At 36.9% G+C, this 19,110-nt stretch overlaps 1 protein-coding gene across 2 annotated transcripts in view; it reads left to right on the forward strand.

Annotated features, from left to right (window-relative positions):
- LOC123940327 (multidrug resistance-associated protein 1-like) overlaps nucleotides 1-19,110 on the forward strand; it is a 91,415-nt gene that overhangs the window by 52,860 nt on the left and 19,445 nt on the right. For both annotated transcript variants that reach the window (XM_046003023.1, XM_046003024.1), the window contains 3 exons: nucleotides 2,793-2,868; nucleotides 10,510-10,570; nucleotides 11,048-11,267. In XM_046003023.1, the coding sequence (XP_045858979.1) occupies nucleotides 2,793-2,868; nucleotides 10,510-10,570; nucleotides 11,048-11,267 (357 nt within the window). The remainder of the gene's footprint in view (nucleotides 1-2,792; nucleotides 2,869-10,509; nucleotides 10,571-11,047; nucleotides 11,268-19,110) is intronic.

Genomic DNA, 19,110 nt, shown 5'->3' on the forward strand with positions numbered 1-19,110 from the left:
AGAGTCAGACGCTTTACTGACTGAGCTACCCACACGCCCCCAGGGTCAGGTTCTTACAATGCTGTCCTTAGACCTGGACCAGCTTGACTCAGTACTATAGTGTGTGCCTTAGAGAGTCCCTGTTCTGGCCTTTCTTAGCTGGTTCTGTAGTCAAGAGCCCAAGGATTTGTGCCTATCAGGGTCCCCTTCCAAACTTCTACTTTTGGAGCATTCCAGGTATTTTGGGATTCCAGAATTCTCTGCCCAAATGACATAAACTTGCTCCTCAGTCCTATCTTCCCGAAGGCTGGCTAATCTACTGGCATTTGCCGCTCTTTGACCTGAGGAATTTTTTCTTTCTTGGAGGGGTGGGTTAGGGTGAACAAAGCCGGGACACATGGGCTGAGGTGTCCATAGACATAGTGCAGGATGGGGTCAGGGTGGGAGAGAAGGGGACAAGGGCCTTAACTGGGACCACCTCACCTAGGACTTTCATGTTTCCAAGGAGCTCTTAGGGTTCCAAACACTCTTACATAGACCTTAGCATTCAGATGGTTAGGAAGCTGTATTGGTCAGGACAAGCAATAGAACTTATTAATGATAAGTTGACTGGTTCCATCTGTTACTGTAAATAATTAGGAATATGGTATGTGGGGCCTTCATTTATATTCTTGCCCTTTTACCCACCTATGTGAAGCACAGGCCTGTTTCTACGCAGCATTTCTTTTTCTTATTTGTGTATGTAGTAGGGAAAACTCAAATTATATCTGAGAGCATTTTTGTTGGGATTTAGAAGAAAAGGATTCCCTGGACAGGGAGTGGAATTTGAGAGGTATGATTCCCACTTCTAAAACACTCTGTGATCTATCATTTATATATTTTATCTTCTTTGATCTTGAGTCTGTTCAAGAATACTTAATAAAAGTTACACAATCCTTCCATTTTAAAATTCGTGTTAACTTAGGTAACACCAGGGTGGAGCAACAGGAAGCACGATCTTGTGGAAAAAAAAAACTCTGGGCCAATTTTACATTGTCCCAGGCTCTAGTTCTGATTCTGAATAATTATGTAAGTCTTCATAGAACGACTTAACACCTCTGGTTCTTCCCATTTATGGAAAATGGGACTTGAACTAAGTCTTTTTTTTTCTCCTGGTGGCTGATGTGGAATTGTACAATGCACATTTTTATCATTCCCTTGCCCTCAAAACTGCTTATGACTTAGCCACTTTTACTTCTTTTCCTATCATCCTCACCTTCACTATTACGGTTAATAACAGATAACTTAGAAAAAAGTAGTTTTTTCAGTATAATTTGGGTTTGGATGCATCAGGTCTTAAAGACTCCATCCAGCTTGGAAAAGTCTACAAATCTCAACTTAAGGGAATATTATATTAGAGAATCAATCAGAGATGAGAAGAAAGGTCAATGAAAAAGATATGAGGCCTGATGATAAATTTACATATTAATAGGTTTAGTTAGGCTACTTCTTACCCACACTGATAATCCCAGTGATCGGTAGGAGGTCATGGATAGTAAGTCAATATATTCACAACTTTTGCCTTTACTTAATCCTCCCGGAGACCTCCTGAGACCACGTGGTCATGATTTTACAGAGATCAGATATCTTGCACAAGTTAAGACAGATTGTAAGTGGCAGACTTTGAATCCAGTACTACCTCTGTTTCATGCCAGAGGCCAGCCAAACTCTTAAACTTTGTATTAAAACATGTAGAACAAGTACATTGACGTGTCTTAGCTCACTCTTGCTTGCTCTGTCTTTGTCTCTCTCCCTTCCACTCTCTTTAATGACTATTGGTTTCAGGCAAGTCACTTATCCTGAGTTTTATTTTTCCCTTTCAAAATATGTAGAAGCTTAACTGTTTTCTTTATTTTATGAGCTCATTTGGTACTCAAATTATGTAATGTATGTGAAAGCACTCTATAAATTATAAATATATAAATTTTAAAATTATTATTGTAAACTATAGAAATGAAAACATGACTTAGGCAGGAGGGGCTGAAAGAGTTCCAGATCAAATTTTCATTATGTGAGACATGGAATACCATGTTTTCTAGAAATAAGAAAAAACAGAATTCATATATGAGATTGTAGAAATTCCCAAGAACAGTTCCTTTGTTTTAAAGATGAGAAGTCTGAAATTCAAGGAGTTTAAATATTCTACTGTAAAAAAAGGACAAAACTCAGCCAGGCGCTGCGATGTTTCCCATCAAATTCACAAGCAGTAACTTGAACCTCAGTCTTGTGGTTCTAGATGTGAGACCTTGGTTTGGGTGACCTGCTTAACTTCTCTGTGCCTCAGTCTTTTTGTCCCTAGAATAAAGGGATAATTATAGTATCTTTCACATAGGAATCTGTTACTAGTATTAGTGACATTAGAAAGAACATGACAGAGATTTAGGGAATTTACCATTGTGTTTCAGTAGTAATCTTCATAATAATCACAATTGTCTATAAGGCTTCATTAAATTGCATTTTTCTTTTAAAGACTAGAGTCATGTTCCTCTTGGGCAAATACCTAGTCCTTCTGTGGAAGTCCAAAACAAGTTAGCACTCCTCTCTAGTGTCCAAAAAAAGAATTCTGTAGGCTTTTTCATTATGAAATCTTAGTTTTAGAAGATGTTAGAAGATACTTCAGGTGAAGGGGAAATAATGGGAAAAATGAGAGGGCTCCCAGTATACCTGTGGATCCAGAACCCCAAAATTTCCCCATCTGATTTAGTCATTCATCATCTATTTTATGCATTGTTTGCCTATATGTATATAAAAGCACTCACCATCTTCCTCTCCAGCTCATGCTTTAAAGCGAGTCAGTGTAATCAACTCCAGAACTATACTGAAAGACCAAATCTTGGAGCAAAATGATAGGTGAGTATTAGGATAATACGAGGCTCAATGGGATTACAAATAATTAATTACAATCCTTTTAGCGTTTTAAATGCTCCCTTTATAAAGCATCTACACCTTACAATGGCTACAAAATGTACTTAGTGGTCTCTAAATTTTAAACTCTCAGTTAGATGGATGCCCCTAAGGTTTTAAGAGAGATGGATGTGATTTAGTTTGGGAAATACATGCTCATTAGACTCTCATTAACTTCTAGACAAATTCTAGCAGCAGAATTGTGTGTGTGTGTGTGTGTGTGTGTGTGTGTGTGTGTGTGTGCGTGTGCGCATGATCCCCAACCCATAACATTTGTACCCACTGCTGATGTGAATGTGAAAATAAGCGTTAGACACAAGAATTCTACAATGGACTGGTATAGTTATCAGGCCAGGATATGTGACCTAGAAATAGGCACTAGGTGTAGGAATCGAAGAATCTGTTCAATGAAGCAAGAGAAAGGAAGGAAAGAAGTGAGGAAGGGAGGAAGTGAAGGAGGAAGTTGGGGGGAAGGTATGAAGGGAAGGAGGGAGGGAGGAAGTGAAAGGAGGAAGGAAGAAAGTGAGAGAAATAAAAATAATAAAACATGGACCTTGATTGTATTTTGCTATATTATACTTCTTTTTCTCAAAAGTGATTGAAATGAACAGTAATTAAAACCAATTACCCTAATCGTTACTTGCCTCAATATTCCCCCCAGTCGTTGCAAATAGGAGACTGAGAGAAAAAAAAAAGAAATAGTAGAAATAAACTGATTAAGAAGTTGGTGCCAGAATTACAAGGAGCAGCCACTCATCAGAATTGCTAAAATGGAGAATTGGGTGGATTATAATGAAGCAAACACTTAGAGATCCATTGGCTCAGAATTTTGTAGATTGGACCTTGAATTAAAAAATTGACCTTGAATTTATTTACTTATTTTGAAAAGAGTGGATATTCCTAAGGATGTGTGGATGATGTGGATGCTGCTGGTTTGAGTTTTGCCTCTATATCAGCTTCAGTTGAGTCAACAGATCAGCTCAATCTTTCTCCCAGAGAAAGATGGATGACTTGCTCACCCACCTGCAGGTCTTTGCTCAAATATAACCTTATCGATGAAGACTTTGGGTTTAGCCACTCTGTTTTTTTGTTTTGTTTTTTAGTTTTTATTAGTATTTATTTTATTCTTTTCTTTTTCATTTCATTTTATTTTATTTTATTTATTTATTTTTTTTTTTTTAAAGAGAGAGAGAAAGCACACAAGCAGGCAGAGAGGCAGGCAGAGGCGGAGAGAGAAGTAGGCTCCCCGCCAAGCAAGGAGCCCGATGCGGGACTCGATCCCAGGACCCTGGTTTCATGACCTGAGCTGAAGGCAGCAGCCTAACCCACCGAGCCACCCAGGCATCCCTATTTTATTTTATTTTATTTTATTTTATTTTACTTCTTTTCAGTGTTCCAAAATTCCTTGTTTTAGCCGCTCCATTTTATCACACTACTTCCCAACTCCTTCCAGGCTTATTTTTTTCCCCTATAATTCTTACTAATTTTTGGTATACTGCAAAAATTATTTCCTTTTCTTTTATCTTTTACTTCCCGTTTTAAGCTTTATAACAGCCTAAATTTTTGTTTATTTGTTCATTGCTTTAATTGCTACCTAAATAACAAGTTTCAGCGAAACACTGAATAAAATGCTGTGTTATATGTTATTATAACATATAAGCTGATGTTCAATAAATAATTGTTGAATGGATGAATAAGTAACTGAATTCTGAAAGAACACTCAAGGGTCTTTTGATCCATTGTTTATTCTACTTTATTTTTTTGACCATTATGATAATGCCTCTGTCTACTTGTGATCTCTCTCTATGTCAAATAAAAAAAAAAAAAAAAAGAATTTAAATAAAAAAAAAAATCCTTTAAATGAGTGTCAGGTTTTTTTTAATTCTTTTATTTTATTTTATTTTTTTAAAGATTTTATTTATTTGTCAGAGAGAGAGAGTACACATAAGCAGGCAGAGAGGCAGGCAGAGAGAGAGGAGGAAGCAGGCTCCCTGCCGAGCAAGGAGCCCAATGCGGGACTCGATCCCAGGACCCCAGGATCATGACCTGAGCTGAAGGCAGCGGCTTGACCAGCTGAGCCACCCAGGCGTCCCTGAGTGTCAGTTTTTAAGGATTCCCCAGAGAAGTGAATCTAGAAGCGTTGAAACAGACTTTGAAATTCCTGTGCTATATTAGGAGAATTTTCACTTGTGTATGGTTTCACCATGCCGTCAATATGTAAGTTGTTAAAAATCTTAAAACTTAAAAATCAGCAAGTATTGTTGTTAACTTAATCATATCCTTCTCTCTATAATAAATCAGTTGTCCTTACTTATAAAATCGTTTTCAGTCATAATACCTAAATTAGAATCCCTTGAAGTGATTTTGTGAATCACTTTTGGGAAGTTTCTTCTTGAAACAGGAATCCCAATCCCTATAAAAATTTATTTACAGAATTGATTTCTAAACATTTCTCAAGTTGTGGAGGCTCAGACTGAAGCCAGCATTCTGAAACTTAACTTCTGCAATGAGTACGCTGGGGAGATCACCTCCATTCCAGTATGTTACATTCTTGTCCACACAACAAGCTTCAAGCTTACTCTTTAATAACTGCGATAAAAATGTTGATTGGAGGTCCATGAATTACCCCATGCTCATCTTTTCTTATTTGTCATCAGACTATTTAGGTCATTTTTTATCTTGTGTTTGAGAGACCAGAGACCTATTTTTTTCCAAAATATGTGCATGTTTGGCTACTTCCTGTGTATTTCCTGGTTTATTATTTTCTGTGCTACTTCTCATTGTAGCTTTCATTTCTTTATCTGCTTCACTGTTTGGTAAGATAATATTACATCTAGAAAGCTTCCCTGGCTTTTTAAACTAACTTTCTATTTTTTGGAATTGTCCAGTTTCCACCTCGTGCAGCATTAAGATAGACAAGGGACTGGATGATACACACAGGCGGGAACTTTACGGCAGTTAGAGACTCTCTACAATGGGATGTTAGAGACGCTCTGCAATGGGATGTACTGAGAGATAGAATGCACTGAGTCTTCTTCATGGAAGAGTTAAGTAGTTCATGGGAAAGTGGCTAACTGCCTATCAGGAGAGGGTGACAAGGCAGTTGGATTAAATAAATGTCTGAAGTTTAAGGCTTAGAATTACTTTATGACACGTTTGTTCAGTTCTATAATAGGGACTAAAATAACATGAACTGTTTCTACATTTTACTTCTCACTTCCTGGTTTAAGTGTACATGGTACACACATTAATTATTTTGTTTTTTAAAATTTTTATTAATATCTTCCTTGAATAAAGTGAATCAGGATTGTGATTTCAGTATCTAGACTGCCCCCTTCTGTCTTTCATGTCAGACTCTTTTAATCACTTTAATCCTCCCATACATATTCCATTCTTTGCAACTGCATGCTCAGTTCAGGGATAATGGTTTCAGTATGTTAATTTTATATCTTTTATACAAAAATATGCAGACGGGCATTGTGCCAACTTTCCCGAGGGTTTCTGAAGGACAACACAAGACTCATTTTTAAAACTTCTCTACTAGCATAAAATAATTTGCTCTTTTAAAATTCAGATGGAACCTGTTATTCACTACAAAGTTTCCAGAACCAAATGCAGTGTTTTTGTGGAAAAAGAATAAATAACATTATAGTTTGCAGAAGCAATGCCCTCCTGTATAGTGTCCAATAAATTCTTTGTCTTTTTTAGTTGTGTCTAATTAGGATGCTTTAATTCCCTTTTAACAGTTGGGTTTCATAGCATTTTATATCCAACTACATTAAGAATTAATTTTTTGGCTTGGCACCAATGCTGAATTTGCTTATCCAAACAGAAGCCATGCCAAGGGCTTGAAGGATGATGACAGTAATTAACCCAAATCATATACCAGGAGCTGTTCCAATGAAAGTGTCGGTTAAATAGTGTATCTTTTCCTGATGGTGAAGCTGATTCTACAAAGGCCCTGTATTGCAACCCCCCACACTAGTGCCAGAGATAGAAAGGAAAAAGCCACTGGACTGATCAAATAAAGCCTTTCTTATTCTGGTAAATAAAATGAAAAACATGGAGAAATGGAGGAAATTAAACTCAGTTCAGTATTTCCAGAGGTCACTTTGATCTAGGTATATCAAATGACTTAAAACTTAGCATACCACATGCTTCTGTGTCCCTTCAAGGGATGATGAGAGATGTGCAAAAAGAATGGCAATTATAGCAAAAAAGTGGGGAAAATCTACAGCCAGTATAACTACTGAGTTTGTTAAGTGAATCTTAATATAGTAAAATGCATAATATAATGCAGTTATAGAATAATATTTTAAGTTCATTGCATGCTGGGTTACAAAGACCATATACAAAATTGTTTAAAAGTTAAAGAATGGTTTTAGAACATGTGTGTTACGATACTACACACATGTAGAGAAAAGACTGGGGCAGTACTCCCAAGCATCTTTTTTTCCCTCCTCCTTTGGCATTATTTTTCTTCATCCTGTTAGATATTTTCCAAATGTTTTTCCAATAATACAGTTTTAGAGGAATTGACACATACCTGGTGATTGGTTAGAAAGGTGCCAAGATTGAGACAGAGGAAGTGTTTGTGGCCCTTTACAAAGCCAGAGAAAGTTTTAAAGGAGGTAGGGAAATATCTGGTTCAATTTAGGGTGGTATAGAGATAAACAGCAAAGAAATGAGGTAGGCATTTTACTGTATAGATCTGGAACTCAAGGGAGAGGTATGGACTAGAACAATCAATTTGAGAGTCACCCACAAAGAAGGAGGTCACTGAAACTGAGTGAATGAGATTACTCAGAAGAGTGTGGAGCATATAAAGGAAATAGAGTTGGCGCTCGAACAGTGTGAGGGTTTAGGGCATCAATTCCCCACGTAGCTGGAAATCTGAGTATAACTTCTGATTTTGCAAAAGCTTAGCTACTAATAGCCGTAGTTGACCGGAAGCCTTATTGAGAGCAAGCAGTCAATTAACGTGTATTTTATATGTTACATTTATTATATACCGTATTCTTACAGTAAAGTAAGCTAGAGAAGAGAGAATCTTATTAAGAAAATCAAAAAGGAAAGAAAATACATTTACAGTACCGTATGTATATTTATTGAAAAAAATCTGCATGTAAGTGGACCTGCGCAGTTCAATCCTGTGTTGTTCAAGGATCGACTGTCATGACTAGAACTGAGCCTGAGGAAATGTAAACATTAAGGAGAAGACAGAGAAAGGAGCCTAAGGAGAAACTCTCGGAGGGCCAGAGAGGTGTGAGAAAATACAGATGTACGGTGGTAGGGAAATTAAAGGGAACATTCCTTTAACAAGGGAATGGTCAATGATTTTAAATGTCATGAAGAATTAAAGTGAAATATTTTTTAAGGTATTCCATGGATATAACAATAAGTGTTTTACTCATTTCATCAGGACACCATTGAAGGAAACACTTCCAGCCGGAAAGTTGAAGGAGACAAAGTTGTTTAGCAGAAAAACGTTTGGCTATAAAAGGAAGGCAAGAAGTAGGATAGTAACCAACTAAGGACACAGAGTTGAGAGTAGTTATCATTTTTGTGGTGATGATACTAGTTTTAAGATGAGAAGAGTGTGTTGTTCTTTATGGGGTGATGGGAAGGAGTCAGGTGTAGGGAGGAGAAGATGAAGCTTAGAAAAATTTGGGAACAACTCAGGGTTTCTTAGATTTGTCTTAAGATGAGAATCCCTTGTATCATTTGTTTGAAAGTCAGGTTTCTAGTGGGAGAAATCCTATAATCTGTATTTCTAGCAAGTACCATCAAGTGACTCCTTGACAAGACAGTGTGGAAACACTATAGTTAATAAATGTGTTTTGAGGAAATGGGACAGAATGGGATTCAGATCATATGGTTATTCTTAGATATGAGGAAAGAATTTCCTTTGTTTCCTATAGAAGAGAATTAGAAAAGGCTACGTAGAGATGCATATAAATGTAGAGATTTGGTGGCTGACTTTCCTGTCTGCCCTTACTTTCTCCATCAAGTAGGATGTGGGGCCTCTTCTGAGACTCATGCAAGAATTTCTAGGCACTGTTGAGAGCCCAGGTGGAGGGAAGATGTTAATTCATGGTGGAACCAATTTACAGAGCTGCATGATTTTTTTGAAGGAAGTATGATGAAGACTTACATGTTCTAACATGGAGGTTTAATGGAAAGAAAGCAGAGCCTGAGAGTTCAGAATATTACCACAGTTTGAATAATACTATAATCATGGAGTACAGGCCGGATAATGAAGGCAAAAGAAAGAGGTAACAGGTTTGCCTGGGACTGAGATTTTCCTGGAATTTTGGATAGTCAGTGCTAAAATCAGGAATATCTGGAAACCAGAATCATCAATCATCTGAGAAGAACAAGGATTTAGGAGCTGGAAGTCTAGATGGAACTAAACCCAAATGTAGTGAGAATTATTGAATGTACAACTTAGAAATAGAAGGGGTGGGGCACCTGGGTGGCTCAGGGGGTTAAGCCTCTGCCTTTGGCTTGGGTCATGATCCCAGGGTCCTGGGATTGAGTCCTGCATCGGACTCTCTGCTCAGCGGGAAGCCTGCTTCCTCCTCCCTCTGCCTGCCTCTCTGCCTACTTGTGATCTCTCTCTCTGTCAAATAAATAAATAAAATCTTAAAAAAAAAAAAGAAAAGAGAAATAGAAGGGGTTATAGCCAGAAATTGAAACGTTTAAAGTTGGGTTTTCCGAGGTGAGTTAGCTCCTGGTATTAAGATTCATGGCTTGATGTCCTGACAGTTGATGGTCAAAACAGAATGCAGATGAAGGACCCGGAAGTATGAAGGTCATGAGATTGAAAAGATACTGAGTTTAATAAGCTGTCTGTGTAAACTGTGACATCACCCAGGAGGGTGGCAGAACAAAGTGGGACGATGAGCCCGATGTCAGTCTTATTATTTATTTGCTTGTTGATTTATTTATTTTAGAGAGAGAAAGAAAGAGTGCATGAGCTGTGGGAGGAACAGAGGGCGAGGGACAAGCAGACTGACTCTGCACTGAGCACAGAGCCCGCCGTGGGGCTTGATCCCGTGGCCCTGAGATCATGGTCTGAGCCAAAATCAAGAGTCCGATGCTCAACCAACTGAGCTACCTAGGAGCCCCCCTTTTTAAAAAAAAAAAAAAAAATTAATTTTTATTCTTTTTTTTTCAGTAGGCTCCACGCCCACTTTGGAGCTCAAACTCACAATTCTGAGATCAAGAGTTGCCTGCTCTAACTAGGCTGGGCTAACCAGGTGCCCCTTGATGCTAATCTTGATAGACTAGGAGGCAAGTAGATGAGAAGACGTAGAGTATGGTTCAGTCGGGTAGCTTAGCTTAAATAACCTAGGGAATTGACTCAAGGATAATTATCTAGAAGAAGCAGTAAAAAAATCAGACTATATGTTCTGACTTTAAAATATAGGGGATATTGGAGAATAATCAATCTCCATTTGAAAAGATTAAAGGAACAATATTATCAGGACAGAAGAATATGTAGTAAAATGGTTGATAATGTATAACTTTTAAAAAAGTGATTGCTCTGAAGACTACCAAATATGCATTGTCTTGCTTTATTAGGCCTTCATTGAATCAAGGAAAACACTTCTCAATGAAAAAAGAAAAGATCCCTGTTGGTGGGGTAAGCACTGGAATTCCTAGTATTATTTGTTATTAACCACACAAATATAAAATATTACATTGCATTATCAATAAATATCATATATTTTTCATTTGAGGAGGGTTGCTATAAAATAGTTTGAAGAAATTACATTAAATGGAACTGTTGGTTTATTATAGTGGTATTTAATTAGGATTACATGTTACTTATCTGTGTATATTCTTGTTTACTAATGATAGTTACCAATATTATTTGAACATACTTCATTTTTTTTAACATACTTCATTTTTAAGTGCTCAGGTCTATGCTGGATACTTTACATGTACTTATAAGGTAACTGCTGTTAAAATTCCAATTTATACATGAGTAATCTGGGAGTTAGAGGAGTTCATAACTTGACCAAGATCACAAAGCTTAAGAAATGTCATGTAGGATTTAAATCTACCTTGTGTGACTTTTAAGTACAATAACCTAATTTTATATTAATTTTGTCTGTAGGTGAAGTTCTCAATCATTCTGAAGTACCTCCAAGCCTTTGGCTGGCTCTGGGTGTGGCTGAGTGTGGCTGCTTACCTTGGTCAGAATTTGGTGGGCGTTGCACAGAACCTATGGCTTAGCGCCTGGGTAAAAGAAGCAAAACACATGAATGAGTTCACAGAATGGAAGCAAATAAGAAGCAATAAACTTAACATCTATGGATTATTGGGACTAATGCAAGGTAAAAAAAATAAGTCCAGGGGCTTCTTTTTTTCTCTTTCTGACCTAATTTATTTAAATGCAAGCATATGGCATAATTTTATTTCAAATAAAACCTATACCGTATTTTCAAATATTGTGACATAATTCAAATGCATATGTTTTTAATTGATCGTATTTGAGAAAGCAACCCAAAACTTATGTGTGTCTGCTACATGGTCCTCTCTTTATTCTTTTTTTCTTTTTTTTAAAGATTTTATTTATTTGACAGAGAGAAAGACAGTGAGAGCAGGAACACAAGTAGAGGGAGTGGGAGAGTTGAGCAGGGAGCTCGATGTGGGGCTCGATCCCAGGACCCCAGGATCATGACCTGAGCTGAAGGCAGCTGCTTAACAACTGAGCCACCCAGGCACCACGGCCCACTCTATTCTTGACATAAAGTATTTGGAAAGGTTTTTCCTGACCACATGGCTAGTCACTGAATGTGTGAGACTTGTGATTGATACGAAGATCAGTAAATGGCTCAGTCACAAACTTACATTGTAAATAAAATCTAAAACTACATGGCAAGCAATAAGTGCTATAAAAGTAATAAAAGAAAATGTGCAAGGACCCAGAGCAGGAAAAAGCCATATTGGGGTTAAGATAATTTCCAAGGAATCATTATCATTTGAGGTGTCACTAAAAGAATGATTTGAATTTTGTGAGACTAAAATCACAGAAAAGGAGAGATGACAGATGCAGAGAGAAAGATATGAATAAAGACAGGGCGGGGAGAGAAAGGGACTGTAAGCATGAGTGAGGGTGCCAATTTGAGTGGTCTTCAGGTTACTGGCCTGTTGGACATGGTATTGGAAGGGCAAGTAGAAAACTTTGAGATTTGAGGGAAAAGAGGTGAACTAGAGTAATTTTTCAAACTAAGAATGAATTAGCAGTGATGAAGAAGAATGATGGACTTTTATTGGAGGCATTAAATCAGAGATGAGGGAGAATTTGGGTTTGCTAGGGAAAGAGTAATCGGGTATCTTCTAGGTGTAAGTTTGGATAGGAGGTAATCTAATATAGAAAGATCTCTGATCTATCTCCATGTCACCCAAGGCATCTAGCCCAGTGCTAAGCAATGAGTAGGGAATGGAATAGGATTAAATGAATAAAGAAGGAAGGAAAATAAATGAACAAACAAATCAATGGTCAGAGAATGGCAATGCAGTTGGAGAAAAGGGATGGATAGGAAACACCTTGTAGTGAAAACATGTAAGAATGGGTGATCTGAAGCAAAGAAGGGGGCCTCATTCATGGTTTTAAAGTTCATTTTGGGTAACTGGGGAATGATGAAGACAAAAATAAGGAAACCAGGGGGAAGTCTTAATAGGTGGGGCAGGGAATTCAATTGACTTCAGCTCAATTCAACAGTGAATCCAATTTTGGATACATTAAATAGAAAGTGTAGATACACTTTTCTACTTTTTTTTTCTCCCAGTAGGCAAATTTAAATGCATATCTGTAAGTTTGGGAAGCAAATTTCATTTATTTGTAAATGGAAGGCTTAGATTCAATAATTTCTACATTTCCTCCAACCTCTAACACTCTATAGCTCTGTGGTTCTTCCAAGATGTTGAGTTATTCTAATAGAGATGACAAATGAACCCTGGAGCAGATATGATCACTGAATCTGGATTCAGTGAATGAGGATTAAGAGCTCCAAGGGTGAATGATAGATACTTGGGGAATGTGCATGTCCAGCAGTTAGGGAACCGGCTTCAGAGAATTTGAGCAGAGGTAAGTTCCTGATCAACAGATAAACAAACACCAAAACCGCAAAAAGACACAAAAGCACAATAATGTGAAGGCTTGCTCTGTTCCTGGCAACCCAAAGCATTTTAGTTATAGAGATTAGATACATGAAATTTTATGATGCACAAAAATGGTAATTTCATGTGGTTTAGACTAATTTATCAATTCCTTTAACATACATTCTAACGAGGGACTCCTAAAGCTTGGGCATGTTACTTAAAACTTTTAGTTATACCATTTCTAGAATGTGGGTAATTTCTACCTAAATATTGTTTTAGTGATTAATCAGCTAATATGCATAGAGCTTACAGAAAAGTGCTGAGCACATAGCAAGAGTGTGGTGAATGTTAGGTATTATTTAACGCTAGAGGAAATGAATACTATACACGAAGTCCTGCAGATATAAAGTTTCAGAATGAGGATTTGAATCCATGTGTACCAGTTTCCTCAAATTATTCTTAACCACTAAATTAACATTTCCCAAAGAGTTTTACATGAAGCAGTAGAGAGGCTCCATAAGTATAGGGTTCTATACTCCAGTAGGTCTGGAAAGCTGAGAACTGTATTTTTCTGTGCATCTGAAATCTTTCTTTCCAGTCACTAAAAGTTTTGAGATATTCTTCAGCAAACTGACCTGTTTAGTTCTATCTAAACCAACATTTCTCAAATCATTTGACCACAGAAAACATGTTTTTTCTTGTGTTGTCCATTAATATCTCGAGCAACTTGTTTTCCATAGAATATATTTTGGAAAACTCTAAATGATGACACAGTGCCTTCCAAGTGAAAAATGTGATGTAACAAAAGCCAAAAAAAAAAAAAAAAAAAAAAAGGAAAGGAGGAAAAGGAGTACTTCGAAGAAGTTCTCAGTGGTTCTGAAATGCTGCAGAAATGTTAAGAAGAAAGAAAATTGAGAAAAGACCCAGGATTGTAGTCAAGGATACATCACGAAGAAAGAGATAGGAAGAGAATACAGATTGTAGGTAGTTGAACAATTGATAATTAAGGAGTAGATACGTATTATCCTTCAAAGATGTTAGGTGATTTGAAAGAAAAAAAAAGGATATTCAAAAGTACAATACAAATAAAGAGAAGATTTTTATAGTACAGACATTTTGTGTGTGTTTATAAGAGGAAAGAAAGGTACCTTGAGAGGGAATGATATTCAGGGAGAATTCAAACAAGAAAAAAAAATAAGTGGAAGTCATGCTATCTAAGGATATTCATAAGGGAAAACACAAAGAGATACATGAATTTGGTAAAAAAAAATGAATTTAAAATAAGAAGTATGAAACTTAGGGCTTTGCTTCTCTTCTCTTTTCTCATCTTTATTGTGTAGCCATTGTATTGCTTAGAAGTGTCTCCATCAAAAGTATGCAAATATCATGAGACAGAGTTATGTTTATTTTGCCATTCTGTTAACACTACTCATTGGGGAAAGAGGTGTTTTTAATGACTAAAATGAGATGTAAGGAATATCTATACCATGAAAGATACAATGTGTTTGGTTTTAAATCAGTGAGAGTCAAGATTATTGGCTTACAATTTGTAGCTCGTTGAGAAAAGAATAGATACAGCCATTTGGAATTCTGAGCAGCAAAAGAAACTGTGTAAAACTCATACCAATTCAAGAGCTCATGTAAGAACTTTAGGGGAAATTCAATATACTTTGAAGACTATTTTAAGTGAGCAAATATAATTTCCTATACCAGTCAAGATATGTAGGTTTACTGTTTACAATTTTACCTATAAAAAGTCTTATATTTTTATCAGAATTTTTAGATTTTTTATTTAAATTCCAGTTAGTTAACATACAGTGCAACATTGGTTTAAGGTACACATTTTTTTATTTGCCATATATCTTTTTTCTTTTTCAAGTTTTTATTTAAATTCCAGTTTGTTAATGTACAGGTGTAAAATTTAGTGATTCATCACTTATATACAACACCCAGTGCACATCACAACAAGTACCCTCCTTAATCCCCATCACCCATTTAACCCCTTCCCCCTGCCTCGCTCCCCTCCAGTAATTCCCACTTTGTTCTCTACAGTTATGAGTCTGTTTTCTGTTTCTCTTTGTTTTTCCCTCTATATTCATCTGTTTTGTTCTTAAATTCCACATATGAGAGAAATCATATGGTATTTGTCTTTCTCTAACTTATTTTGCTTAGCATAATACTCTCTAGCTCTAGGGGCGCCTGGGTGGCTCAGTGGGTTAAAGCCTCTGCCTTCGGCTCAGGTCATGGTCTCAGGGTCCTGGGATCGAGCCCCGCATCGGGCTCTCTGCTCAGCAGGAAGCCTGCTTCCTCCTCTCTCCCTGCCTGCCTCTCTGACTACTTGTGATCTCTGTCTATCAAATAAATAAATAAAATCTTTAAAAAAAAAATACTCTCGGGGCGCCTGGGTGGCTCAGTGGATTAAGCCGCTGCCTTCGGCTCAGGTCATGATCTCAGGGTCCTGGGATCGAGCCCCGCATCGGGCTCTCTGCTCCGTGGGGAGCCTGCTTCCTTCTCTCTCTCTGCCTGCCTCTCTGCCTACTTGTGATCTCTCTCTCTGTCAAATAAATAAATAAAATCTAAAAAAAAAAAAAATACTCTCTAGCTCTATCCATGTTATTGCAAATGGCAAGATTTCATTCTTTTTTATGGCTGTTACTTCTGTGTGTGTGTGTGTGTGTGTGTACCACAGCTTCTTTATCCATTCATCAGTGGATGGACATTTGGCTATTGTAGGTGATAGTGCTATAAACAGCAGGGTGCTATATCCCTTCAAATTAGTATTTTGGTATTCTTTGGGTAAATACTTACTAATGCAATTCCTCCAGCATAGGGTCGTTCTGTTTTTAACTTTTTGAGGAACGTCCATGTTGTTTCCCAGAGTGGCTGTATCACACTGGATTCTCACCAACAGTGAAAGAGGATTCCCTTTCTCCACATCCTTCCCAACACCTGTTGTTTCTAGTGTTGTTTATTTTAATCATTCTGACAGGTGTGAGGTGATTTTTTTTTAAGATTTTTTTTAAAAAATCTATTTATTTGACAGAGATCACAAGTAGGCAGAGAGACAGGCAGGAGTGGTGGGAAGCAGGCTCCCCGCCAAGCAGAGAGCCCAATGCGGGGCTCGATCCCAGAACCCTGGGATCATGACCTGAACCGAAGGCAGATGCTTAACCCACTGGGCCACCCAGGTGCCCCATGAGGTGATATCTTAATTGTAGCTTTGTATTTCCCTGATGATGAGTGATGTTGAGTATCTTTTCATATGTCTCTTGGCCATCTGTCTTCTTTGGAAAAATATCTATTTGCGTCTTCTGCCCATTTTTAAATTGGGTTGTTTTTTGGGTGTTGAGTTTTATAAGTTCTTCATATGTTTTGGATATTAATCCTTTATCAGATATGTCACTTGCAAATATCTTTTCCCATTCCATAGGTTGCCTTTTCATTTTGTTGATTGTTTCCTTTATTGTGAAGAGACTTTTAATTTGAAGAAATCCCAATAGTTTGTTTTTGCTTTTGTTTCCCTTGCCCCAGGAGACATATAGTAAGAAGTTGCTATAGTTGATGTCAAAAAGGTTACTGCCTGTGTTCTCCTCTCGGATTTTTATGGCTTCAGGTCTTAACTTTAGGTCTTTAATCTATTTAGAATTTATCTTTGTGTACGGTATAAGAAAGGGGTCTGGTTTCATTCTTCTTCATGTTGCTGTCCGGTTTTCCCAACACCATTTGTTGAAGAGACTCTCTTATTTTGATTAACTATCAGAAGCGAAAAAAATTAGCTATCAGTAGATATAGGAAATATTTTGTAATGAGGCAACAGATTATGCAGTCTAATCAAAAGGATTTTTTCCTGATTGGCTTTTTGTGTAGAGTGGTCTTCAATAATTAAAATATGAATCTTCTCAGGGTGCCTGGGTGGCAGTCGGTTAAGCATCCAACTCTTGATCTCAGCTCAGGTTTTGATCTCAGAGTCATGAGTTCAAGCCCTGTGTTAATAAAAATAAACTAATTAATTAATTAATTAATTAAAAGAATCCTCCCTAATTTTTCTTTCATTTAAATTTTTTTTTGCATTAAAGTTTAACATTTTCTGAGGACTTACTTACTAGATCCCATTATAAGTTTTCTATAAGTGGATAAGCCTAAGAAATGAAAATATGTAATTTGTTTGTTTTTTTTTTTCAGTAGACCACAGCTGCATCTTACAGAATCTTGTCCAATGAAGAGCAGACTGTTTTCACTTACATCATCATAACTCACAAAATAAAAAGGGCAGGAGTGCTTTAAAGCATAAGCAACATTGTTTGTTGCATGTTCATACCACAGACCTACTGTGAACAATAGAGAAAGCAACATTCTAAAAGAGACTAGAATTCAAAGCCCAATGTTAGAGCTATACTTTGTAGCAGTAGTAAAAATCTGACCTTATTTTCTAAACAAGAAATAGTTCTGCACATTTTTTCCGAAGTCCCAGCTATTCTCCTTGGAATCTTTAGGACACTCTAAACATCCCCAGTCTATTATGTTTTATGCCTCATTGTTAGGAGCCTCCCTTCTCCAATTCAATGTAAACAATATAGACACCTTATTTTCAAAGTACCATGTTTAATGAGTACACAGCTGCTTCTAGTTTAAGGTGAGTGACTGGATCATCTACTTTACTTACCTCACAAAATTCCAATGAGATGACAGTGAATAAATATAAAAGGAAAGACTTGAGAAGATTCCTGGGTGATAAATTTCTACATCATTTCTATCAGTCAAACTGATAGTCAATCAAGGGTAGAAGAACCCTCAGCCAGAAATGTATAGGGGAGAAGCTGTAACACAAGAGGGAGATGTTCATTTGGGCAGGAGAGAAACACTAAATTCATGGTCACGGGTTAAGAGTAGGATTAAGTTGCATGGAAATAACCAAAATAATTCACTAGACCATTGTTCTTCTGGCCCATCAGTCCTTTCTGCAATCATCCCCACCATCATGTGCACACCAGTTGGCATTGCAGCAATACAATGAAAACTTGAAAGCTGATATCTAAAGAGGAAATTAGGGTTCCTAGTGTGTGTGGCATACATAGAAGAAATCCTCCTTAAATGGTTTTTGGAAAAGCTCCAGCCTCCATGTCTGGATCCCAATAGTCTGACTCTCTGAGTCACATCTGCCCAGTCCTGTGGAATTTGAAGCAATCCCTTCCATTCAGAGGGAAACAATGTTGGGGAAAATTAAAATGTTCAATAGCAGAAGGAAGCCATACCAGGTACCTCTGTTAATTAACCATATGTTTATCTCATATGTTAACACTGACAATGATGGGTGGTCTTGCATTTTAATCAAACCAACAGTATAAATAAGAGGTAACAAATAAAGCAATGGAACCCAGAAATAAAATAATCTTATTTGAAAGAGAAGCTTAAAATGTCAAAGTGGTGTCTTCAGAGATTGAAAATATTATATTCACAAAGCAAGTGCAAAAATGTGATGAAATAAGTTCAACCTTAGACCAAAAATTCTTGAAACATTTAAAGGATATAAAAGGATTATACAAGTGTGAGAAGATAAACTAGAAGAAATTATCCCAGATGTATAATAACATTGAAAAGAGATGAAAAGTGATAAATAAGAAAATTAGAGGAATAATCCAGGAAGTTCAACACTCACCTAAGTCAGAAAATGCAAGTGAAAATGATCAAATTCATAATATTTAACATTTCACATAACAAAAGAATGCAAGTGTCTGATCTTGCAACCATTCCAGTTTAGAGAAAGAAAGAGGGATCCATGAGAATAGTGTATGTTGCAAAAGAGAAGGGGGCTACATAGGATGAAGGAAATAATAGAATATCTGATGAGTTTGAATATATTCAGAAGAGATTCGCTGACTATTGAAGTGTTTGGGAATAAATTAGTGCTTGTTGCATAGGAAATAAGAATATGGAAAAGAGTGGTGAACTTCATGCATAATGTATGTTTAGTGGCAATATAAATATTGAATGTTTATTTGAGGAAAGAGGGTGACAACCTGTTATTGAAAAGGGAAAAAGGAAGTTTGGGGAGAGTGAGATAGGAAAAAAACA

The sequence above is a fragment of the Meles meles genome, chromosome 4, assembly GCF_922984935.1.
Source record: "Meles meles chromosome 4, mMelMel3.1 paternal haplotype, whole genome shotgun sequence".
Classification (NCBI taxonomy): Eukaryota; Metazoa; Chordata; class Mammalia; order Carnivora; family Mustelidae; genus Meles; species Meles meles.